The sequence below is a fragment of the Arvicola amphibius genome, chromosome 12 (genome assembly GCF_903992535.2).
Source record: "Arvicola amphibius chromosome 12, mArvAmp1.2, whole genome shotgun sequence".
NCBI lineage: Eukaryota > Metazoa > Chordata > Mammalia > Rodentia > Cricetidae > Arvicola > Arvicola amphibius.
Genome location: NC_052058.2, coordinates 166,690,177 through 166,716,148, shown reverse-complemented (window position 1 = coordinate 166,716,148; position 25,972 = coordinate 166,690,177). Strand labels below are relative to the sequence as shown.

The 25,972-nt window shown below is 45.2% G+C and overlaps 2 protein-coding genes across 2 annotated transcripts; one reads left to right on the top strand and one right to left on the bottom strand.

The window, feature by feature from the left end:
- Positions 1–857: 857 nt before the first annotated feature.
- Positions 858–3,355, bottom strand: LOC119802760 (cytochrome c oxidase assembly factor 4 homolog, mitochondrial). The gene is made up of 2 exons (XM_038313878.1): positions 3,253–3,355; positions 858–1,429 (listed from the first exon to the last, which is right to left on the bottom strand). Exon 2 carries the CDS (start codon positions 1,417–1,419, stop codon positions 1,156–1,158), a length of 264 nt encoding a protein of 87 aa, XP_038169806.1. The 5' UTR covers positions 1,420–1,429; positions 3,253–3,355; the 3' UTR covers positions 858–1,155.
- Positions 3,356–12,272: 8,917 nt separating this feature from the next.
- Dnajb13 (DnaJ heat shock protein family (Hsp40) member B13) lies at positions 12,273–25,972 on the top strand. The gene is made up of 8 exons (XM_038314238.1): positions 12,273–12,340; positions 17,399–17,502; positions 18,350–18,511; positions 21,701–21,858; positions 22,886–22,999; positions 24,509–24,622; positions 25,228–25,304; positions 25,819–25,972. Exons 1-8 carry the CDS (start codon positions 12,273–12,275, stop codon positions 25,970–25,972), a joined length of 951 nt encoding a protein of 316 aa, XP_038170166.1.

The window sequence follows — 25,972 nt, the reverse complement described above, 5'->3', positions numbered from 1 at the left end:
TTCTCTACTTTCTGTCTGTCTACCATAACACAAGGCTCAAGTAGGTGTTAGGGTCTACCATACTTCAGACTTGGACCGCTAACATATAGATGCCTGAGAGATGTTTGTTAATAATGATTTTTAAAAAAACCACCCAAGTTTCTGTGGCAGAGTCACCTTCCAAACCCTTCCCCATTTCCAAATAACTTCCAGGGGCATGCAGAAACAGATTTTGTGGTTTCGCTGAATAAAAATGAGAAGCAACTGTTGATGTTATAAACAGGAAACAGCACCCCAGAGAAGACATTATCAGCTCTGTCAAACTGTTGTCAAGTAGGAACATACAGTGGTTCCATTTTTCCAAAGGTCAAAGTCTATACTTTAATGTCAAACATACTTCCAAAATGTCAGGCAAGCTTTGTGTGTTGGTAGGATGGGGGCAGGCTCTGAATCTGTTACACAGAGCCTGGCATACAACAAGTACTAGGCTGAAAATGTTTCCTCGATAAGTGTGGTAGCACATGCCTGTAATCTCAGTACGTGGGGTGGAGGCAGGAGGATCATGAGTTTAAAGTGATCCTTGGCTATACAGAAAGTTCAAGGTCAGTCTGGATTACATAGATTCTGTCTTTTAAAAAATGTTTCTCTATTAGCCCCTGACCCACATTAAACTGAATAAAACACCCAGGAAAGATAAAGGATATTCTGTCACTGTCGGAATCTGAGTTCACTGTTGGAGCGTGGCCTCTCGCACTAGTGTCTAAACAACAGGAAGGTCACATAACTCTTCAAATTGCACATTACTAACACAGTACCTTAGAAACACTGCTGTTGTTAGATTTGTGACTGAAAACAAAGACCTGATCGAGCAACCAATCTACCTTTAGGCTGTGAATTTACTTACAAAGGACTTGGCACACTCGTGAGATAGGATGGAGGGGGTGGTCCATATCCCACTAATTTTAGATACAAGTATGGGTGGAACAGGAACGGTGAGGATGTGTCTGATCTGATCATAGAGTAAAAACAGCTCGTGGTGCTTTCAACCTAGTCCCAAAGACGGTCCAAATTATTTATCTCCTATTGCACACTCTACTACTTAGGATTTCTTCTTCCCAGGGTCGCTCTGGGTGCTTATTTCTTCAGGGCCAGTCTATGGGATGACGGTTTAGGGTCTCAGTGTTGAGCACTGGCTTGCTCTTTCCTCCTCTGCAGTTCCTCCCGCCGTCTTGCCTGCTGTGCACTCATGCAATCCCTGAATGCCTGCACTTGTGGCTGGCACTGACGCCAGTCCTGGTGTTGGGCCATGCACTCCTGCACTGCAAAGTGGAAGGCAGCACAGCCAGAGCGGGTGATCAGCTGGTCCAGTGGATCTTCTTCCTCGTCTTCTTTCTTCAGCTGTCGGGTCCGGTTATGGCCTTGTGGGGCTGAAGCTGACATCTTGGGGAACCTAGAATATCAACACAGACAAGGTTAACATACAGATATGACTATACACATCTTCCCGCTCATAAACAATATAATCCAAGGTGCATTCTGTGGCCTGCTTATATGCCTGTCTTCCTTAGAGACTAAGTTTTTTAAGGTCAAATACTGAGCTTTATTTACCATAGGACCTCCACCCCCAGCCGGAAGCCTGGCAGAGAGAGGGTCTGCAAAATGATTTGAGCAGAACTGAGATAAAAGTTATCTAAGCTCAATGGTGTCTGCTTGTGGAATGCAAATTAAATGAAATGGCTATCTTTTTAAAGACTCCATTTCTGATCTATCTCAAAAGAACCAGCCTTTCTTCTTTCTTCTAGAAGAGTAACATCAAACACTTGGAAGGGAATCCAAGTACATGCAAGATTGACTGACACACAGGACTGAGAGTTCAGTGTAGTTGTAGCAAGGCACATGAAGGCTGGGGCAATAGGTGAGTCTGTGGGGTATGAAGTTACTCAGTCAACAATATCCTAATGTGAGGTGTGTTTGCCCAGACTGTTCCACAGAATCATCTGCTTCAGCACCCCACAGAATGCAGCAAGGAGGAAAGGCTACAATAGAGATGACTGTCACCTTTGCAGAAGCTTTATGATGGGCTGTAAATGAGTTAAAAGGACTCTAAACGCCTCTTCTCTGCCTCATTCATTAACTGATGGTAACTGAGAGCTGTATGCCAGCTACTATGTTGAGAGTGTACAAGCATGGCCAGATTAGAGACAGCTCCTGCCCTCATGAAGTTTAAAATTTAGGCAATTTACAACAGTATATACAGACAGCTGGAAACACAGGGGCAGGAATAAGCCTGGAGGACTTCCTAGAGCAATGTTTCTCAACTTGTGGGTCGAGACCCCTCTACGGATTGAAAGACCCTTTCATGGGGGTCATATATCAGATATTCTGCATATCAGATGTTTATAGTATGATTCATAATCATTGCAAATTTAGTTATGAAGTAACAACAAAATAATTTTATGGTTGGGGGCCACCACACTATGAGAAACTGAATTGAAGGGTTGCAGCATCAGGAAGGTTGATACCCGCTGTTCTAGAGGAAATGACTTCCAGGCTGAAATTCAGGGATGATTAGGTGTTGGCCAGACATGGAAAAAACGTTTCTGGCAAGAGGTAGAAAGACAGCATTGGACACACGGAATCCAAAGTTTGGTGACTGGGCTGAAGGTGCAGTTTGGTGGTAGAGCAAATGTCCAACATGGAAGAGTCCACTGAATTTGATTCCAAGAACCACAAAACAATAAAACACTTCAGTGACTGGAGAAAACAGTTGAGCAGGAAATGAAAACTGGCAGAAATGAGTAAATGACTGACCAGCAAAGTTTCGTAACCCATGTTAGGAGTTTAAGACTATTATTATGAGGACAAGGAGTAAGGCACAAAAAGGATTAAAGCGCTCCATTTCTGTATAAACCTCACTTGCACAATAAAAGGGAAAATGACTTTGAAATACCTTGACTGGAAGCCTGCCTCATTGGGTGGAATCACCAGCAAGTGATACACACACAAAAACAGCTTTGGAATTCACTAGATAGACTCAGTAAATGTTAAATACAGTCTACACCCAAAACTTGTTGCCCACGGTATTCCTTGAATGAAAGGAGTTAGACCCATGCTCAGAGATGGCAGACAGCTTGGTTTCTAGAAAAGCATGACAACGGGGGGAAGCAGAGAAGTAAAGGTATCCAGGTCCCATGAAGCAGCTCTCCCAGTTTCGGGCGCACTCGGGCGGTCCCCACGGTGCCTCAGACGCGAGGGTGCGTGCGCAGGGCTCACCTGCCGGTGCAGAAGAGCGTGCGAACAGGTGCCGCCGCAGGCTCTCGGCTCTGCAGGAACTGAGGTCTCTCTAGTTCTCGCCGCAGGAAACGGACCTTCGCGGGGGTGCACACACGGAAGTACGGGACCCTCTGCACTTTCTCATTGGTGAGCTCCGTGTAGAGCCCTCCCCCGTCCTACTTTTCCGGGAAAGGGCGGAAGAGGCGGACAAATGGGAGCGGGATCACGGGGGCGATATCTTTGCTGTTTCTGAGACGAGGTGGACACTCTCAGTTAACTCCAGCCCTGAAAGAGGAGTAGAGACGTGTAGCCCATTGTATCTTTGCATCAGCGAGAGCTATGCCTGGCCCCTGTGTCGAAGTGGGTCACTGAATGGGTTGCCAGTAAGCTGGAGGGCATAGGGCACAGAAAATAAATTTCAAAACCGAGTGGACATTATTTTTCATTCCCAAGACCAAGGAAACATATATGCGTAGTGTAGTGTGATCCATGTCAGAACTAGATCAATAAACACTTAATTGTTGCCGTGAAAGAGACATTTTCTTATTCTTAAAATTACATTTATTTATGTGTGTCGCCGAGGCACACTTGGGAGAGCAGAGGAGAGCTTGCAAGAATTAGTACTGTTCATTTTTTACCATGTGGGTCCCGGGATTGAACTCAGGTTTGTTTGGTAGCAGGCATCTTTGCCATATTTCAGGTTACAAGGGAGATAGCTCCCTCCTTTCTGTCTCCCTTCTTCCCCCCTTTTTCTCATCCGCAGTGCACACTTGCTGGAGTTTGCTAACTGTAATTCATGAGGAGACTTAGTGCTTCTGATCCTCCTTCATCTACCTCCAAAGTACTGGCCTCATAACCCAGTGCTGTGGTATCCAGCAACCCAGGGCTTCTTGTGTGCTAGGAAAGCAATTAGCACTGCCTGAGGCTCCCAGTCTTATCACTGCCTCCCCCACTCCAGCCCCCAAGCACCTTTAAAGACAGGATCCAACTATGGAGCCCAGACTGACCGGGAACCTGCTTCTGCTTCTCTACTGCTGGGATTAAAAGCGTGCAACCATGCCTGGCATTATTGCCTTCTTATGCTGTATATTTCTTTTTTTTTTTTAAATATTTTCCAGTTCTTCCAACTCTGCGTTTTTTTTTATTTTTTTTTAATTTTATTTTTATTTTATGTGCATTGGTGTGGAGGTGTCAGATCCCCTGCAACTGGATCTTCAGACAGTTGTGAGCTGCCATGTGGGTGCTGGGAATTGAACCCGGGTCCTCTGGAAGAACAGCCAGTACTCTTAACCACTGACCCATCTCTCCAGCCCCGTTATGCTGTATATTTCTGAGGCAGTTGTGAATTGCCATGTGGGTGCTGGGAACAAATCTGGGTCTTCTACAAAAGCAGTGAGTGCTCTTAACTGCTCAGCCACTCTCTCCAGCCCCTTCATATCTTCTTTTTCATAATCCACTGAGTTCAATTAGTGCTGCTCACCTGCACACAAGTGTGGGACCACCTACTGGGGCACTTAAAGTTGGGGTGACACCCCCAAAGAAAACAAACACCTCCACCCCAAGCAGCCATCAACTGCCAATAGCTCCTTAGCTAGTGACAAACAGAAACATGTAGGTGCTAAGAAAGGGCTCTTCCAGTGAGCTCCATCGCCAGCCCAGTGTTAAGATTTCCTTAGTGAAACTCCTTTTCCTAGTGTATGTAGTCAAGCTTCAGGAATGCTCTGAGAGCAAATTAAGGAAAACAGTCATATGGATAGATTCATATGTTAAAGCACTGACAAGGATAACTGTGGGAGCTTGCAGCTGCTGACTGTGTCTTTGACAGATGCTGCAGATGAAAGACAACACTTCACATTGACTTTGCACTTGGCCTTCAAACCCTCCAGTGACACACCTCTCGTGGTCCTAGTTGGCCCTCATACTAAGACTTGTTAAGCATCTCAGGTCATCTTTGTGTACACAGAGTGGTGGGTGGTTTGCAAATGCTACAGCAAGGTCAGAGGACAGCGTGTGGTTCTTTTTTTTTTTCTATCATCCGGGTCCTTGGACACTAACCCAGGTTGTCGGGCTTGGCAACAAGTGCCTTCGTCTGCTGAACCATCCCGCCAGCATCAGGCCATCCTCTTTAGGCCAGTATTCTACAGAAAAAAACAAAACCCTTGAGTTTAGTAAAATCCATGCAGAGCTGCATTCCCTTTAGTTGTCTGTATTTTCTTTCCATCTTTGGTGACAGATGCTGTCTTAGTGCATGAGACTTGGACTATGTGATTGAGCTTAATGGGGCTGGCTATACTCCTATGTGCAAGGTACAGGCCCTAAAGGACAGAACACATGGTGATTCTTACCTGGCCTGTAGGATTTCAAAAGGACTGAACTGGTCTACTTTGTGGCCATTAGGATTGCTGACATGCTACTTACTGTATTGGCAATATGGAAGAACCGAAAGAAATCGATGTGGTTTAAGTCAGAAACTACTTTATTACTTAATTGGCTCTAAAAATTTGAAAGATGTTTTGATCTCCTCAGCCTCTTGGTTCATCGGCAAAGTAAGGCTAAAAATGAGATAATGGACAGGAAAGCTGTTGGTATATCAGTATTTTTGAAATATCAGTAATTATTATTATTGTTGACTCTCAGCTGATTAGAGTAGACAGAGAAAAATGAAAAATCTTGCTGAGACATTGTATTGGTGATTTTAAAAATATCTCATTTAAGCAGTGTTGTCACTCAAGTTATAGGCATTACTATTTTTATTTTTTCTTATAATTTTTAAAACATAGAATCAGTATGTTCATAGCTACAAAAATTGAAACAATACTGAGTTATACAGAATTAAAAGTCTGCTCTAAGAAATTAGGATTAACAGTTTCTTATATCTATTTTTTTAAATTGATTTTACTTTATATATATGGATGCTGTGCCTGCATGTGCATGCCTGGTGCCCTCAGAGGGCATCAGGTCCCCTGGAACTGGAGTCACAGACAGTTGTGAGTTTATATGTGGGTGCTAGGAATCAAACCTGGGTGCTATGGAAGAGAAGCCATTGCTGTTAATCACTGAGCAATCTCTCCAAATTCAGTGGCTTCATATATATCTTTTTTTAAAAGATAAGCTCTCAAATTTACTAACCCCCTGCCTCAGCACACAAATGCTGAGATGAACTACACTTAGTTCTATATATGTATATTTCAGGAAGTTTGTTTTTGTTTTTCAAGACAGGATTTCTTTGTGTAACAGCCCTGGTTATAGTCAGCTGTTTCTTTCCCACCTGTCTATTTCCAACTACCTGGCAGCCCTTCCCAAATGATTGACTCAAAAGCTTAATATTACTTATAAATGCTCAGCCAATAACTCAGGCTTATTACTAACTAGTATTTTGGGGGTTTGTTGTTATTGTTGTTGTTGTTTTGGTTTTTAGAGACATGATTTCTCTGTAGCTTTGGAACCTGTCCTGGAGCTAGTTCTCATAGACTCAGACTCACAGAGATGAACCTGCCTCTGCCTCCCAAGTGCTGGGGTTAAAGGCGTGCGCCACCACTGCCCAGCTACTAACTAACTCTTGCATTTTAAATTAACTATATTCCTTATTTATGCTCTGCCATGGGGGCAGTAACTTTATGAGCATGGCACATTGATCTCCTGCTCCTTTTGCATCTGGCTGGTGACCCCTGACTCTGCCCTTCTCCTTCCCAGAATTCTCAGTTCTCCGCCTAAGTTATTCTGTTCAGCTGCTGGCCAGTCAGCTTGTTTATTAAACCAATCACAGCTACAAATCTTCATGGTGGGACGGGCAGTGGTGGCACATGCCTTTAATCCCAGCACTCAGGAGGCAGAGGCAAGCGGATCTCTGTGAGTTCGAGGCCAACCTGGTCTACAAAAGCTAGTCCCAGCACAGGCTCCAAAGCTACAGAGAAACCTTGTCTTTAAAAAACAAACAAACAAACAAAAATCTTCACGGTGTACAAAGGAATTATTCTACAATACCTGGGTGTCCTGGAATTCACTCTGTAGACCATGCTAACCTCAAACTCACAGAGATCCACCTGCCTCTGCCTCCCAAGTGCTGAAATTAAACATGTGTGCCATCACTGCCTGGCTATATGTGTGTTTTTCATGTTTTTGAAAATTTGCCACCATATGGTCGTGGCACATGCTTTTAATCCTAATACTCAGGAGGCAGAGGCAGGTGGATCTCTGTGAGTTCAAAGCCAGCCTGGTCTACAAGAGCATGTTCCAGGACAGCTAGGACTGTTACACAGAGAAACCCTGTCTCAGAAAGAAAGAAAGGAAGAAAGACAGAAAGGAAGGAAGGAAGGAAGGAAGGAAGGAAGGAAGGAAGAAAGAAAGAAAGAAAGAAAGAAAGAAAGAAAGAAAGAAAGAAAGAAAGAAAGAAAGAAGAAAACTTGTGCTTGCATCTGTGTACTTATTCATTTACATAAACAATGTAGCTTTATCTTGGCCTATGTTATACATAATTGGGTCCATTCTATGTTTGTCGCCCTCTGGTTTATCCATTTTCACTTAATATCTTGGAGTTTTCCCAAGGTAAATGCACACAGATATGTTTTATAACTCATGCATAATGTTCTATATCTATTCCTGCATGTAGGGGTGTAGCCCTCCCCTTTAAGCTCAGTAACATAGTCCAAGTCTTACTGAACTAACATATCATTCAGTTTTATAAAGGAGGAAGCTGAGACCCAAAGGATCAAGGAAGTCACCATAGGTAAAAATACTACTTCATGACAGTATAAATGAGATTGTTTTATTTTTATGGTACTAGTGGTTCTACCTTTCGTTGAGAAATTAATAAAATGCTCCTCAGAGGAAAAAGCATACAGTCAGAACTTTATGCATACAACTTAAAGATTCAGAGAGACAAAGCCTACTGATGTGTGTGCCCCCTCACTTCCCCAGGAGCTGACTCTGCACTGAGCCATGGACAAGAATAGCTGGTTTCATTCCCCTTGTGATAGTCAGGCCCTCTGTTCTCTTCCATAAGAGCACCATTGATATTGGTCAGAGGTGCTGTAAACATGTATTGATGATGGCCCCTCTCTTATTCTCTTACTCTTCAGGTCAATAAATTTCTCAGACTCAGGTTTGGCATGGTGGTGCACAACTGTACTCCCTGCACACAGAAAGATCAAGTCATCCTCAGCTACAGAGTAAGTTTGAGGTCACCTTGGATGTAAAACCTTATCCCCAAATAATCCCTTGGATTAATGAAGGTTAATAGCAGGGTTCTACGTTTTATTTATTTATTTATTTATTTATTTATTATGTATACAATATTCTGTCTGTGTGTATGCCTGCAGGCCAGAAGAGGGCACCAGACCTCATTACAGATGGTTGTGAGCCACCATGCGGTTGCTGGGAATTGAACTCAGGAAGAGCAGGCAACGCTCTTAACCGCTGAGCCATCTCTCCAGTCCAGGGTTCTACTTTTTAAATTGCTTTTTATTTTTGTTTAAGATTTATTTTTATTTCTGTGTGTTTGTATGTCACCTGTGTGGGTGCCTGTAGAGGTCAGAAGAGAGCACTGGATCCCCTGAAGTTGAAATTACAGGCATTTGTGAGCTGCCCAGCATGGCCCTCTGCAAGACAGCAAGCGCCCTTAACCAACAAGTTATCCCTATAGTCCAGGGTCCCATTGTCTGAGACGAAAGAATACTAGACTTCCTTTGAACTGTTGCCACATGGAAGAATCAGATTTGCATGTGCTGTTCAGACAGCCTGGTATGACATTATCACTTCCAGACCTCTGGTCTCTTAGAAAGAGAAATATTGGTAAAGAATACAGGTCCTGACCAATGGTAAGGGGACACACCATTGATCCTTCTGCCTTATTCATTGGGATAGGGTTCTCACAGAGCAAGCGCTTAAAACCCAAGCCATTTCTATCTCTCCAACTTTCAGATTTCCTTTATAAAACAAAACAATGCCAAGCAATGCTTACACCTTTTGGACCCTCTATAAATATTAACCTATTGGTACAAAAGTAAAATCAATTCATATTTGGTCATCTGGAATTTGTTTTTATTAAAAAAACCAAAAAGACTACTAAATGCAAAATGCTATGTAAATCTGGGAATTTGCTGCCAACTTTAAGGTGTTAATTGAAATATGTTGTAGAAAATCATTTTAAGGTATGTTGATTTTGTTTATGCTGCATTTGTTTAACTCTGTGAAGTTGTGATTCCTTGCCATTCTAAAATGCTTGATGGTCTAATAAAGAGTTGACCGGCCAATGGCGAGGTAGGAGAAAGAATAGGTGGGACTGACAGGAAGGTATTATAAATAGGAGGAGAACTCTGAGAAGAGGAAGGAGGAGCAATGAAAGAGCAAGGGAAGGGCTGGAGAGATGGCTCAGTGGTTAAGAGCATTGCCTGCTCTTCCAAAGGTCCTGAGTTCAATTCCCAGCAACCACATGGTGGCTCACAACCATCTGTAATGAGGTCTGGTGCCCTCTTCTAGCCTTCAGGCATACATGCAGAAAGAATATTGTATATATAATAAATAAATAAATAAATAAAAAAAGAAAGAAAGAGCAAGGGGAGAAGGGCGTCAAGGGCCAGCCACCCACAGAGTAAGAATGAAAGTAGAACACAAAGTAAGCCTCCATGTGTGATTTATTTGGGAGCTGTGTGGCAGTCCCACATGGGGCTAGAGTAGAAGAAAATCCAGCAACAGTTTGGCATACCAAAGTGAGACTCTCATTTTTCCATATAGGGCCTAAGAAAGCTGGGGGAAAGTATACGGCTCTTTTAAGAGTTCATAACAAGTTCCCATGAGATTGTAAAAGAGTGGGGAGTGGTTTCGTCAAGATGGCTCAGTGAGCAAGGGAACTTGCTGTCACACTTACTAACGGGTTGATCCTTAGAGTGTGCATAACAGACAGAGAGAAACGGTCTCTGCTTGTACACCCACACACACTTGTGCATACACTCCAACACAAAGTAAATGTAAAAACATTTTTTAAAAATGGAACTGGAGCAATGGTGAACCAATGAGCAAAGTGCTTGCCACATAAGCATGAGGTACTGAGCTCAGATCTCCAGCACATTGTAAAAAGCTAAGCAGGTCAGCCTGTACCTGGAAGCCAATTGCTGGAAGGTAGAGAGAGGAGGATTTGGGAAACCTGCTGACCAGCCAGGCTAGCCAATCTGTGAACTCCAGGTTTAGTGAGAGACCTTGTCTCAAAAAAAAAAAAATAAGATGGGTTTGTGTGTGTGACTATGTGCAGGTGAGTACAGCTGACCATGGAAGACAGAAGAGGGTGTTGGATTCCCTGGAGCAGAGTTACCAGCTGTGATGAGCTGCCCAATGTGGGTGTTGGGAACTGAGCTCAGATTCTGCACAAGCACAATAGATGCTCTTAACTACCGTGATGTCTCTCCAACCCCAAGAAAATTTACCATTTTAATGTAAAATATTAATAGGGGAAACTCTGTGTAGGGCATATTAGAACATTTTAATCTTACTTGTTTTTCTGAAAATACAAACTATTCTACAATTTTAAAAGCTCAGTCAAATAAATTTGTTTTTGAAAAAAAGAACTTACTACATAGCCAAAGCTAGCTTCCCCCTCACTTTGTAGCCCAGGCTGGTCTCAAACTCAGGGCATTCCTCTTCCTCGGCCTCCAAAGTGTTTAGATCATAGGTGTGAGCTGCCATACTCACCTTTTCTGAAAAAACAAAACAAAATCAAAAACCTAAAACCAAAATAAAAGTGTTTTTTGTTTTTAAAGACAAAGTCTTGCTATCTGGCTCTAGCTGTTCTGGAACTAGTGATGGTGAACATTGTGTTTAGAGGATACTTTACTTGTGCTAGGCTTGTGAAAACAAAATGGTTTTAGCTTGTATAACCCGTGAGGAAGTTGCTCCTATCTCGAATGTTCCCTGTCAGGAGGCTGGAGATGGGCCACTTGCTGGTGCAGTTGGGCTACTCTTAAAAAATTGCTGATTCGCCGGGCGGTGGTGGCGCACGCCTTTAATCCCAGCACTCGGGAGGCAGAGGCAGGCGGATCTCTGAGTTCGAGACCAGCCTGGTCTACAAGAGCTAGCTCCAGGACAGGCTCTAAAGCTGCAGAGAAACCCAGTCTCAAAAAAAAAAAAAAAAATGCTGATTGTTACAAAATATTTCACTGCCTCAGTGCTCCCTACAAGGTAATGGTCACAGGAGTCAACAAATCAGCTGTTAAGTTCTGCTTTTGTTATGAACTTGGGGGCTGAGGAACCTGCTGGACAAAATCAAGCCCTGGGGTGGGGGTGGGGGGCGGTGGGAGATGCACACTTTTAACCCTTTGGGAGGCAGTGGCAGGCAGATATCTAAGAGTTTAAGACCAGCCTGGTCTACAGAGTGAGTTCTAAGATAACCAAGGCTTCACAAAGAAACAGTGTCTCAAAAAGAAGAAGAAAAACCCACAAAAACAAACCACAATCAAGCCTTGCCTGTATCCAGACAGGATCTGAGTTAATTTGGCTCCCCAAAATTATAACTGTGGGTTTTGGCTTTATAATCTTTTGGCTAACAATGACCAGTGCCTTACTTAGGAAACTCTTTGGTTTGGTTCTGGCCAGTCTCTTTTTAATAAAAAGCCTCTAATTTACTAAAACTGAAACTTGAGTCAGATCGGTGGATCTCTGAAGGACTTTAGACCCACAACGAATTAACTGTGTAAATCAGGCTAGCCGCCAGCCCACAGAGACCCAACTGCCCCTGCTGAGTGCTGAAATTAAAGGTGTTGCACCACTACACCCGGCTTTTTCTGAAATTTTAAAAATTCATGGTAGCTGCTGTACTAAAAAATAAACAAAGAAGTGCTCAGGGACTCTAGTTTCTGAGCTGTGTGACCTTTATCGGTTCACAGAACCAACTATGAGCACCCTAGGGCCATTGTTTTGAAACGGAAAGACTACAATTCCCAGAGTGCCCTTCGTGGTTGCCAGGAGCAACCACAGAACGCAGACGAACAGAGGCTGGAGTCGGAGGAAAAACTGATCCACTCCTGTCAGCCATGGGGATGGATTACTATGCTGTGCTCCAGGTCAATCGCAACTCAGAGGATGCCCAGATCAAGAAGGCGTAAGTGGACGGAATCGGAGCCTGGCTCCTGCTGAGACAGCCCCACCCTGATGCCAGCCAGATTGCTTCCCTGTGAAGCTTAGGGCAGGAAAGGGGCACCTCTTTCCTCTTGTATACCACATCCTGGCTTTGAGCTGGTCAGAACACAGACTGGAAATTCAGACACACCTGTAGTGCACCAGTGGGCTCCCCATGCCCAATCCTCCGCCCCACTATGTCCTATTGGGTCATGTTCGAATTCCTAGCTATGAAATGAGGACAACGGATAATTTGGACCTTATCCTGAGTCTCATAGAGATCACAGAACCAGAAATGACTTGAACAAGAGGATGTTACAGTTTCCATTCTGGCCATTATATGGGTTTTTGTCACTGATTGATACTCATCTCTGAAAATCTCTGTCAAGTCTCAGGGACTCTGTGAAAGTCTAGATATGGGTGTGATGGTACCTTCCTGTAATCCCCAAATAGTTGGTGCACAGCCTGAGCTGCATAGGCTGCACAGCAAGACTCTGTTCAAAAAAGAAAAGGGGTGAGTAAGTGTGTTTAGGGGGGCATCCAGGACAGAAGTCAGACTGTATTGTTGAAATTTTTTGATCTTTTAAATTTTTTTCTTTGAAAAAAAGTTTTGGGCAAGAATTTATTGAGCACTAATTTCAGGTTGTGCACAGTGCAGGCCATTGTCATGGAGTATGTATTGTTATAAAAGAAGTACCCGGTGCTGTCTTGAGAGGTGAACGGCTTCTTGGGAAGCTGTCCTGATAATTAAGCCAAAAGACAAGGCTTAAAGGAGGGTTAAGGCTCTGTCATGGGCTGGAGAAGAAGAGGAGAAACTGGAGTTGACAATTGATTGTGCCATTAAAGATATGAAGGAAAAGGAAGCATCAAGGCAACTCGAGGTTTGGGGACGTGCTAGCTGCTTGTACTGGACGTGGAGAAGCTGTTCTGAGAGCTTTCTATCAGTTTTACTTAATCCTCAAGTGACCCTGAGAGGTAAATGCCATTGTTAGCCCAGGAGCTTGTATGTGACGAATGGAATCAAAAATTAGACACCATCCCTACCTCCCTAGGTCAGGTTCCTGTGTGGATTGAAGGGAGTGTCCAGTGGGGATAGAGAAAGATGATAAACTCATTTAAAAATTGAGAACAATTTGGTACAGTGGAAGATGCCGCCCACTGCTCAGGGCTTTCACTGGCCAGTGAAAGGCTCCACTATCAAGTGGAAGGTTTCCATGACAGAAAGCAGGTGGCCAGTGGGACTTATCAAACGAAAAGTTACCAAACAGACAAGCACAGCTTAGTTACTGGAAGACCAACTGCACTGGCTAGTTTTATGTCAACCTAACACAAGCTAGAAACCCTTGAGACACCAAGAATGACATACTCAGCCAAGTCAACCTTTCTGAACCTCAGTTTCTATCTCTAAAAGAAGCAAAAGTGTGGAGAAGGAGACAGACCAAGGAGAAAGGAATATGGCACAGTTGGTAAAATGTTTGCCGTACAAGCTAGAGGACCTGAGCTGGATCCCTAGAACCCACATTAAAAAAAGTTGTGTTTTGCTTGTAACCCTGGCTCATGGGAGGAGGGAAAGGTAATGAATTCCTGAGGTTGCCTAGACAATCAACCTAGCTACTTGGAGAATCCCAGGTCAGTGAGAGACTGTGTTAATAACTAAGGTGGATAGAGGAACAACAGGAGAGGTTGTCCTCTGACCTCCACACGCATGTGCCCACATGTGTACCTGCACAGACGCACACATATGCAAGTCACACACTTCTTAAAGAGCAGGAGTTGTGGTATTAAAATAGGATCAGAAGAGATAATGTGTATGAAAATGCCCAGAAACCTGGCATATGGACTCATGGAGATAAGAGCAATAAAAAGAATTGTATGTTCCCAATGATAGCCCACAACTCTTCTACTATAACTACTTTTAAAGTCTGAGCCTTGTGTATGCTACACTCTCTCATGGGGGTGTCTTGAGACAGGCGGATCCTTAGCACTTGAGAATCAGTAGCTGTAGCAGAATTTATGAGACAGTGAGAGATTATCTCCCCCCAAAAAAGGTAGAAAACTAAAGTTGACCTCTGACCTCCACATACATATGTATGCATACACACACTCACAAAATACTGAGTCTGTATAATAAAGAAAATCTCCATGCTTATTACTGATCATTGAGTTAGCACCTTCTTCAGTATCACGCGTCCAGTCTTTTATTAGCATATATCCATTCTATTGAATACGTGTTTCATTATGACATTTGCATATACTGGGATCAAACACACACACCATTTGTTTGTTTGAGACAAGGTCTGTGTAGCCCTAGCTGGCCTGGAGCTGGCTATGAAGATCAGATTGGCCTCAAACTCACAGAGATCTGCTTGCCTCTGTTCCCAGGTGTATACCACCATACCTGGCTTCATGACACACATTTTGAACCATGACTTCATCCTTTCTCTTCTATTCAAGACAGCTGATGATTGAAGAGGTGTCATTGTATAAAGAAAGTAGGGGAATGAATCTTAGCTTGAGGTGTCTGGATTGTCTGCTGAAGGCAACGGGGAAATGAGTGAAGAGATTCAGTAGGAGAGTAACGTCAGAGTATTTTAGAAGAAAGAAAAGGGGGAGAGGAGAAAGAAAGGAGGGAAGAAGAAAAGGAAGGAAGGAGAGAGTGGAGAAAGAGATACAGGGAGAAACCCATTCACAGCGTGCAATAAGAACTGGAGAGGGCTCTTGTGGTTACAAGAGAAACAGCTCTGACAGTTGGAGGAACGAGAGGCAGGACAACACAGTGTTTAAGAAGAAAAACTGAGGAGATTTGGTGACTAATGGGACAGGAGTCAAAGATTATGCTTAGATTTCCAGCTGTGACACCTGGGGAGAAATGAGGGTCCTGTTTGGTCTGCGGATCTGGCATGCTTGGGAGAAGATAGGGAACAGCAGTGGCAGGGCACAGATGCCTGCAGCTCAGGGAAGCAGGCTGGTAGAGTGAGAGATGAGCTGAGCTCAGCCTGCAGAGTGTGTGAAAGGAGAGGAGATACTACTGAACTCCAGATGGCTGTGTGGGAGGGCTGGGCAAGGACAAGAGCCCTGATCAGACCCAGCAGGGACTGTGTGGGGTCAAAATGGGACTGAGTGACTTGGGCTTCTGGGATCAAGGTTTTCTTTTCGCCCTCCCTGCCAGGCCCTGTAGCAGCAGATTTCCTTGCCCACACACCTCCCCTGCACCTCCTTCTAAAGGGGAGTGAAACAAGAGGAGAGAAATTTCAGTCTTTACCTCACAGCTCTATTCCTGTGGGCACTCTCTATGCTACTCAAATCTCTTAATTGATGGTCTCAGCTCCTGCCAGGCCATGTCCGCAACCTTCAAGGTTTCAGTCCAGTTCCCTACTGTCACTCCTAGAGGTCTGGATGCTCAGCATGTCCTAGCAGGTCCAGGCATGTTGCCAACAATCCCTTATTAAACTCACCACAGAGCATCCACTACATGTCATCAGATACTGCAGGCATCCCGGGACTGAGGGGTGGGATGGCAGATAGTAAATAGGACCAGAACGAGCACAGAGGTGGAAGAGTACCAGGGCCTTATGGGACCTGAGGGCTCATCATACACCTGAGAAGCGTGTGTTAGTTCTGGTCCTCTGTGAAGTAGACACCAAGATAGAATTAGATGTAAACAGTGTATGGCAGGAACCTATTCTGGGAATAAGCAGAAGGAGCCTGCAGACTTCAGCAAAGGTCCAAGACCTGTGGAAAGAAAGGGATGGTGGTTTTTAGGTAGAGAGAGCTAAGTGTGGCTTGCAGGGAAATTGTCAAGCCAAGTTGATAGAGGATGTTGTGTTGAACATGGAGAGTCAGGCTCATATGTTAAAGACTTGACTTCTAGCAAACAACTAGCTCGTGAGGGTATAAACTTCATCATTAATTAATTGATGGGTTAATTTCTTCATAATGGAATAGGCTATCACAAGGCAGGGAGTATTAGAAGCAGCACATCTCTGGAGGCTGGCCTTTGATGTCTTGTCCTTGGACCCTCCCTCACCATGTTTCTCTTTTCTTCTCTCTCCTCTCCCTACTTTTTCTTTCCTTTCCCTTCCCTGTCCAACCCCATTTTCTCTGCTCCCCCTCCCCCTTTTTCCTCTCTTTTCCCTTTCCTCGCTCACCACTTTTCTTTCTGGCTGTTTTTCCTGGCTGTCATTCAGGTAATCAGCTTTGCTCTTGTTACGATGTTCAGCCTGAAAGCAGCAGTGCTAGCCAACCATGAATGAAAACTATTCACCAAAATAAGTTCTTCCTTGATGGAGGACTCTCATTGGTTAATAAAGAAACTGCCTTGGCTTTTTGATAGGGTAGGATTTAGATAGGTAGAGTAGACAGAACAGAATGCTGGAAAGAAGGGAAGTGAGGCAATCACCATGCCTCTCCTCTCTGAGACAGTCGCCATGAAGCCAGCCACCAGGTCAGACATGCTGAATCTTTCCCGGTAAGCCACCGCCTTGTGGTGCTACACACATTACTAAATATGGGTTAAAACAAGATGTGAGAATTAGCAAATAAGAGGCTAAAACTAATGGGCCAGGCAGTGTTTAAATGAATATAGTTTGTGTGTTGTTATTTCGGGCTTTAAGCTAGCCGTGCAGAAACCGAGTGGGATGAAAAGCAGGCCTGCCCACCTCGTCACTACTCTTCCTCTTTTTAGGTGGTTATTCTCAGTTATGTTGTCCCAGTGACACAAAGCTGGCATTGGGGGTGTCCCGTGTCTCACAGGTGAACCATCACTAAATCTTTGCTGCATTAGGTCTCGGCTGTGGGAGCTAAGAGGACAAGCAGACTTTGACAGTCGTCTAGGTGTCAGCTGTCAGGGCTGCTGGCCAGTTGCACTCTCTACCCCAAGATCTCTTCCAAAAGATCCAAGCAGCACACCCCACAGCCACTGATATCTGTACCACTCTCCACGGTTTGTACCAAAGCTAGACAGCAAAAGTCAGCCCTGAGTCATGCTCCAGCCCTCAGAAGCAGGTCAGAGGCAAGGGCTTGCATTTTCTCCCTCATCTAGGTACCGGAAACTTGCCCTGAAGAACCACCCATTGAAGTCAAGTGAGCCATCTGCACCAGAGACATTCAGGCAAATAGCAGAAGCCTACGACGTGCTGAGTGACCGTGAGTGGTGGTGGGGCTGTCACTTGCCGCTCCATTAGGGTCATTCCTCGCGTGTCTAGGCTGTCAGGTTTTCTACAGAGAACAGTAAAGAGTAAGCAGCCATTCTCCCTGCCCAGTATCTAGACAAACTAAGAGCAAACCAGGCCATCAGGTGGGTGGGCTTATTGCTTGCCCTGCTGAGGCAGTTCAGAAGTGGGGCATGTTCCCTTGCCTCCAGCCAGGCAGAGAGGAGCCTACCTGAGGTTCGGAGGAGAATGCTGGCTTCTGGGGCAGAGGGCTGAGGAGGAGCAGGCACTCATTTATCCTTCCCAGACACAGAGAGCCTTAGAGCCATAGGAAATCAGTTGTGCAGGGTTAGGGTGACTCACAACCCAGCAAAGAGCAGCAGCCCAGCAGGCCTCCTTAGGGCTGCTTTGGGGACTGTGATTGTGGCTATTGTTCATGAGAACAGCTAAACTATGACTCCCAGCCCTGACTTTTCAGAACTCTAAAATTTGCAAGTTCAGAATTCTTAGATTCTAAAATTTTAATTCTAGTCTCCCTTCCAAAAATGAACTAGGCCAAACCAGGTACATACCTGAACTTCCAATTCCAAACCAGGCAAATTTTTCTCGTTGCTTTTCTGGGCTGTCTGGCCATACTATAGACTCTATAGGATGGACAAATGACTTGGAAACTCACACAGTGATAATGATACTGAAGCTCTAACTTCTAAACAGTCCCAGGCAGCAGGATGCAGGAGATAAGGCTGTCCTAGCCCATCACCTTCCCCAGCTTGCTCACTAGCTCCCAGCCTCTCCAGCCTCACAAGCCCCATGTCCCTCCTCAAAGTCACATGTATCCACAGCCGTGAAGAGAGGCATCTATGACAAGTTTGGCGAAGAAGGCCTGAAGGGTGGGATTCCTCTGGAGTTTGGATCCCAGACTCCATGGACAACGGGCTACGTCTTCCATGGCAACCCTGAAAAGGTGTTTCACGAGTTTTTTGGAGGAGATAACCCCTTCAGTGGTAAGAATCCCACCCTACCCCTTGCCTCACTGGGAAAGAACACAGCTGTAGAAAATACCTTTCTTGGTGGTTATGTTTGGTTACTTTTTATTTATTTTGTATTGTATTATTATTATTATTATTTATTGAAACATGTATCCCACACCAGCCATGGACTTGCTGTTTAACCAAAGATGACCTTAAACTCCTAAATCCTTGCCGGGCAGTGGTGGTGCACGCCTTTAATCTCAGCACTCAGAAGACAGAGGCAGGTGAATCTCTATGAGTTCAAGGCCAGCCTGGCTACAAGAGCATGTTCCAGGACAGACTTTCCTTGAAAAACAGAGAAATGCTGTCTTGAAAAAACAAAAAATAAAGGGGGGGGGATGGAGAGATGGCTCAGTGGTTAAGAGCACTAACTGCTTTTCCAGAGGACCTGGGTTCAATTCCTAGTACCCACATAGCAGCTCACACCAGTTCATACTTCCTGTTCCAGAGAATCTGATAGTCTCACACAAACGTACATGCAGGCAAAACACCAGTTTAAATAAAATACAATTAAATAAATTGTTAAAAAACAAAACAAAACAAAAAACTCCTGGTCCTCCTGCTTCCCTTAATGCTGGGATTATAGGCATGTGCCACTATACCCAGTTTTCTTTTTTCTTTTTAAAAATTTTATATTTGTTATTTTATGTGTGTGACAGTTTTGCCTGTAGGTATGTGCACATGTGTGTGCTTGGTGCCCAAGGAGGTCAGAATAAAGCAGCAGATCCCTGGAACTGGAATTAGGGATGGTTGTAAATCACCATGTGGGTACTGAGAACTGAATTTGGGTTCTCTGCAAGAGCAAGAAGTGCTCTTTTTGTTTTTGTTTTTTAAAAAAAGTTTTTTGAGACAGGGTTTCTCTGTGTAGCCTTAGCTGTCCTGGAACCAGCTCTGTAGACCAGGTTGGCCTCAGACTCACAGAGATCTGCCTGCCTCTGCCTCCTGAGTGTTGAGATTAAAGGCATGTGCCACAACCGCCTAGCACCAGAAGTGCTCTTAACCACTGAGCCATCTTTGCAGCCTCCTAGGCTTGGTCTCTGTAGTGCATGTAGTTCCAAATTCATTTTGTAGTCTAGCTGGCTCGGTATTCATGGTGATCCTGGATTAGCCACCCAAGTGCTGGGATTACAGGTGTGAGTCACCACATTCAGCCTGGTTTTGTCTCTTTGAGAAATAAACACAGTACGTGGAGGGGAAAAGGATTACTTAATTATCTAAGTCAGGATCACTCTCTGTAGCCCAGGCTGGCCTCAAATTCTTCAGCCTCCCAAATCCTGGATCACACATGTAAACCACCACACCAAAATCAGAATGAAACTTACTGAAAAATATTCTAACCCGCCGGGCGGTGGTGGCGCACGCCTTTAATCCCAGCACTCGGGAGGCAGAGGCAGGTGGATCTCTGTGAGTTCGAGGCCAGCCTGGTCTACAAGAGCTAGTTCCAGGACAGGCTCTAAAGCTGCAGAGAAACCCTGTCTCAAAAAACCAAAAAAAATTCTAACCCTCCATTTCCTTTCCTCTCCTAAATGCAGCTACTTGTCATTAACTTCTCCCATGTCCTTCCAGATATCTGTCTTTAAAAATAGTCTGTGATGCTAAGAATTGAAATTGGGGCCTTGTATAGTCAGAGCAGTGGTTCTCAACCAATGAGTCACAGCCTTTCAACAAGCCTCTAATCCAAAACTATTTACATTACAATTTATAACAGTAGCAAAATTACAAAGAAGCAAAAAAAAAAAAAAAGAAATTTATGGTTGGGGGTCACCACAACATGAGGAACTGTATTAAAGGAAGGATCTCAGCATTAGGAAGGTTGAGAACCACTGCTCTAGGCAAAGACTTTATCATGGAACTACGTTCTTGATCATTTTTTAAAAAGGACTTTTCTTACATTTATTTAGAGAGTGTAAATCAAAGGACCACCCTCAGGAGTCGGTTGTCTGCTTCCACCTCAAGGAATTGGTCACAGTGCCCTTATTTGCTGAGCCGTGACGCAGGCCCCCGGACCATCACATCTTCAGCCACTGCACATTCCCTACTCTTGAACATTCACCATCTAACTTGACACATTCATCCCATGACATTATCATGAGAAACTGGGTACATAGCAGCCACCTCTGCAGAATACAAAGGGCCCTCTCACTCCACTCTACAAAGGGCCCCACATGTAGCAATATATCATAGTGACCAAGGCTACAGATTCTGTGGACAACTGGTCCTGTGGTAGAGGTCCTAACATCATTACTCACTAGCTGTGGAGATGTGAGCATTTTGTTGACCTCTCTGGGCCAATAAGTAAAGAAAGTCACTGGGTACAGAGCCTGATTCACAACAGGCTCACCCAAGGTTAGCTGTTTCTCATCTTAATGGTATAGATAAGGCAAGCATTACCCCATACCAAAGACTAAGGAACTGAGATCCAAAGAATTAGTACTCTACACAGATCAAGAAGGGTATCTCTCTTTTGCTGCATCAGGCTAAAGGCAAGGGCATCAGGCAGGTAGGGGTAGATGAGGCATGCTGGCGATCACTCACTGTTGCCATGGACCATCAAGTCCTTCTTCATATAAACTAGTAACTCTAGAGCACTTGACCCTAGCTTGTCTAGAATATTCATGGGAGAGACAGAGAGGGGCCAGTGGGGTCTAAGGGTAGAGTAGATGGGCAGTTCAAACCTACTTCACCTGAATGGAGTCTTCTCTGCTCTACCAGGATCTCCCCCTTAGAGCGATGTCTCCATGTGTTCACGCAGCAGGAGCTGGCAGCACCTCACTCCGTGGGAGTCCCAGGAAGCACTGGGGCCTGTCAAGCCTGATGCTCACTGGTCTGAAGCTAAGGGTAGCTTCTTAAAGCCAGTGTGGTGGCTCATACCTGTCATTCCAGCATTCAGGAGACTGGGACAGGAGGATTTCTTTGAGTTCAAGGCTAAAACCAAAATGAAATGAAATGAATAGCCCCTTGGTCTGTAGCTCTGAGAAGTGGAAACGTTACACTGAAACTTAGCCCTGGGTCACTGAAGAGGTTGAAGGGAATATGCGTGCAGCGTGTGTGTGTGTGTGTGTGTGTGTGTGTGTGTGTGTGTGTGTACCTGTGTGTCTGTCATCTGTTTGATTTGTGTTTTCAGACATTATTTCTGTTACTCATCTTCCCATCTCCTTTTAGAATTTTTTGATGCAGAAGGAAATGATATAGATTTGAATTTTGGGGGGCTTCGCGGCCGAGGAGTCCAGAAACAAGACCCTCCAATCGAACGAGACCTCTATTTGTCCCTTGAGGACTTATTCTTTGGCTGCACCAAAAAGATTAAGATCTCCCGAAGGGTGCGTATCAGCTTGCTCCTCTTATCAGGCGCCTTCTAACCCTACAAACCTCCCTATCACCTCCCCTTCCCCTAACTGTTGGGAAACTTGGTAATCCTTTCTGACGGAACCATTGGATCTTAGACCAAGAGACTCAGCAATTTTAGATTTTAGATTATAGAATCTGACATTTGAAATGAATAACAGAGAGGATTCACCCTTCCTTCTGGTGCAGAAATCACTTCTACAGCCTCCTCGTGGGGACAGAATCCTTCCCTTTTCAGTCCAGTCCCACCATTTTGGAAAGTGGAGGAGTAGGAGCAGGAGGAATCTCCTACAAGTTCCATTCCTGGACATTTCCAGACCACATTTCCAAGAGTTTGTGTATGGCCACAGGGTGGACATGGAGGTGGGCTGGTACAGTCTCTAAGGTGACAGCTTAGGGAAGAATCTTGTGAATATCTGTTGCAGTATTCATTCAGTCCTTGGCCTGACCATGGTCTGTGGTCCAGCCCTCTTCTTCCCTTTGCTTGGGGGAGATGGCCACTTTGACCATGCTTCCCAAAGGCAGTACTCTGTGCTCATTGGATTGGGGACAGCATGGTAGGATGCTTTGTATGAGGTTCAATAGCTTACCTTCAGAAAGTCTGCTGCACTCTTGTGACCAGCCCCTATTTTCTTCTTATCAAGCAATAATTTAAACTATAAACTGAAGTCTGGGGTCTCTAGTGGGCTTGTACTAGACAGTAAGATGCCATGGAGCCTGGAGAAGGGTTGGGAGAACTCTGAGATAAGGTCAGACTTCTGGGATTTGGAGAGAGGGACCTTTCACTGTGTTCTTGTTGGTGACTGTTGTCTCAGGCCACAGCTTCATCAGTCTGAGGACACGCTTTGCCTTGGAGAGTCACAAGCTCTTAGATCCAGTGGCGGTGGGAGGGGAGTGGGAATGGCTCTGGCAGTTCACCCGCATTGCTATGGGTACCGTCTGAGCACAAACCCCACAGAGACATCCCGAGTCGACTCCTCACTCCCACCTCTATTGCTGCAGGTGCTAAATGAAGATAAATATTCCTCCACCATAAAGGACAAGATTCTGACAATCGATGTGAGGCCTGGGTGGAGGCAGGGCACACGCATCACCTTTGAGAAGGAAGGGGACCAGGTGAGAGGGTGAGGAGCTGGCTGGGGTGAGTCTCCAGGCTCACATGGTGGGAGGACTGAGAGGGTAGGAGACCATGGTTTGTTTGTTTTGTTTTGTTTTGTTTTTCCTGTCCCTACAAGTTCTGGTCTAGTAGAATGAGGTGGTCTCTAGAGTTCCTTCCCAAGGACAGAGCCTCAAAATGCTTCTGTGGATGCAGTTTGGGGTTATTACCATTTTACACAGTGGGAAAACTAGGGCTCCACATGGAAGGGACTTGCTCAACATAAGAACACAGAAAGCACCAGATAGTGGTGGTACACACTGTTAATTCCATCATTCAGGAGGAGGGGCAGGTGGGTCTCTTTGAGTTCGAGGCCAGCCTGGTCTACTAAGTAAGTTCCAGGCAGCCAGAGCTGCACAGAGAAACCCTGACTCAAAAAATACAAAACCAAAAAGAAAATAACACAAAAGCTAAAAGAAGGGTTTGGGGAGGAGGTTCAATACCAGCAAGGATGGAGACCTGGACTTGATCCTCAGCACCACTCCTGTAACCCCAGTGCTGGCAGACAGAGAGACAGAAGGGCCCTCAGCCTCCCCTCCAGTGTTCTTGGGTAGTAATCCCTAAGAAAGCCCAGGAGAGAGGCATTCTGAGCCCAAGGCTCAGAAGCATTCCATTAATAATGATTTGAAATTAAAATACCTATCTGTGGGAAAACATGGAATTACTGTGCTAAGGATGCTGAGATGAACTGAAATAATGGAGCGCTCAGAGCTGAAAGAGATTAATTCCCTTGCCTATACCCACTCTCTTTCTCACCTGCAGAATACCTGCCTCCAACAATCACCCTTCAACATGGTTCACTGGGAGTTGAAGCTACTCAGGAGGCTGAGGCAGGGGGATCATTTGAGCCTAGGAGTTCAAGTTCAGTCTTGACTTGGTGACTGTTTCAACTTGGGCTACAGAGCAAGACCCTGTCACAAGAAAGCAGGCAAACAACAGATACCCAGAGCCAACATCCCCTGCTCTGAGCAGCATTTCCCAATCTCCCCATATGGCCCTAGAGTCTCCTCAGAGCCCAGCCTTTGAGCCTCCCTTTATCCTGGTCTTGAGCTTGCTGAGGAATAACTGTAGGGTTGTTTCTCACACTGGGAGCTGCAGAAATAGCTTTCTTTCTGTCTACAGAAGCCAGAAGAGAGGTTTGAGTTCAGGGTGCCTCGCTGAAGCAGAGAAATAATTTCTGAGTTACTGACCTGCAGAGAAGTTGTCTGGGCCAGCTCAGTGTCCAGCTGTCACACAAGGAAGTCCTTGCCCCATACTGAGTAGGTTTATATGGGCATGCTCAGTAGAGAAGTACTTTGGGAATGGGGAGTGAAACAGGGTAGGCTTCTCTAGGAAGTGGCCCTAGGCCACCCTAAAAACTGGGCATAATTCTCCATTGCACAGGGGAAGACATGGAGGCAAGCAGAGGCTGAAACCTGGCAAAAGCGTGTAAGCAATAAACCTGTTACCCCTTGGCTTTTCCTACGCAGGGCCCCAACATTATCCCTGCTGATATTATCTTCATCGTAAAGGAGAAACTGCATCCTCGCTTCCGCAGGGAGATGGACAACCTCTTCTTTGTCTACCCCATTCCTTTGGGCAAGGTGAGTGGGTACAGTGCAGAAGAAGAGCATGGAGACTCAGAATGAACCCCACTTGTAGCAGCTTAGGCTTCATCTCCACCAACCAACTTCTAGAAATCACAGGGTCTTGTGATTCCCACCACGTGTGTCTCTCTCCTTGGCGCTGGGTGGATCTGTGGAATAGCTCCTCCTTGCTCCCTTCCTCATTTTTCTACACACTGTCCTGACCCTGCCGCTGTCCCCACTGTCTCTTCAAGGTGCCCCGTTGACTTGTTCTTTGAACTTCAGACTTCAGGGTGAGCACTCCTGCCTGGTTGAGACACTTTCATACCTGTCCCCTCACCCTGGAGGCTCTTCAGTTGCTGTTACTGCTGTATGGTCCTCCTCCCACAGAACCTGCCATTACTGCCTCACAAAACCCTTACACTCTGTTATCACCAACCCGACCTACCACACTTCAAACTAGAAGGCAGGTCATGACTCATTCACAAGTAGTTCCTGAACAGCCTTTTGCCTCCCTGGTGTCCAACTCAGGGTTGGAACCCAAGTAGGCTCCTGAATGCCTTTAAAATAGAATGGCTGTGGTGACAATTCTGCATATCTACCTCTCATTCAAACCTCTCCAGGCTCTCACCTGCTGCACTGTGGAGGTGAAGACCCTAGATGACCGTCTGCTCAACATCCCCATTAATGACATTGTCCAGTGAGTATATCCACCTGGTAACAAGAAAGGATGGACTGAGACTTGGAGGGTGGAACTGTGCAGGCTGCAGCCACAGGAGGGCTCCCTCAGGCTGAAACCCAAATCCACCTTTCTCTATGAGCTGTGGGGCTGTGTTCACCATAAAGAAGGAATGCTTTTCTCTAATATGTATGAAGCCCCTGTAGAGGCCCGAGAACCCCACTATCGGTCACTCTCTTGCCTCCATTCTCCAAACTTCTCATCAGAATATGTAGGAGAGGCCACCAAGTGTTTTTCTAAGAAAGGCCCTGACAGGAAAGGTTTGATTCCATCCCCAGAGTCTGCTCTGCTCCCTAGGGAGTGTCGCACAGTTCCTGGGGTCTCTGCTCCCACCCATTCTGGCATGTAAGAGCTGTCCTGTCCATCTACTAGGAAATTGCAATAACAGCCCATTCCTGTGGTCCTGTGAGTTAGGGCGGTGTGGACCCATTGGACACTCTCTCTCTGAGATTTCTACACTTCTTTCCTCTCTCAGTCCCAAGTACTTCAAGATGGTGCCAGGTGAGGGTATGCCACTGCCTGAGGATCCTACCAAGAAGGGGGACCTCTTCATTTTCTTTGACATCCAATTCCCCACCCGCCTCACACCTCAGAAGAAGCAGATGCTGCGCCAGGCATTGCTGACCTAA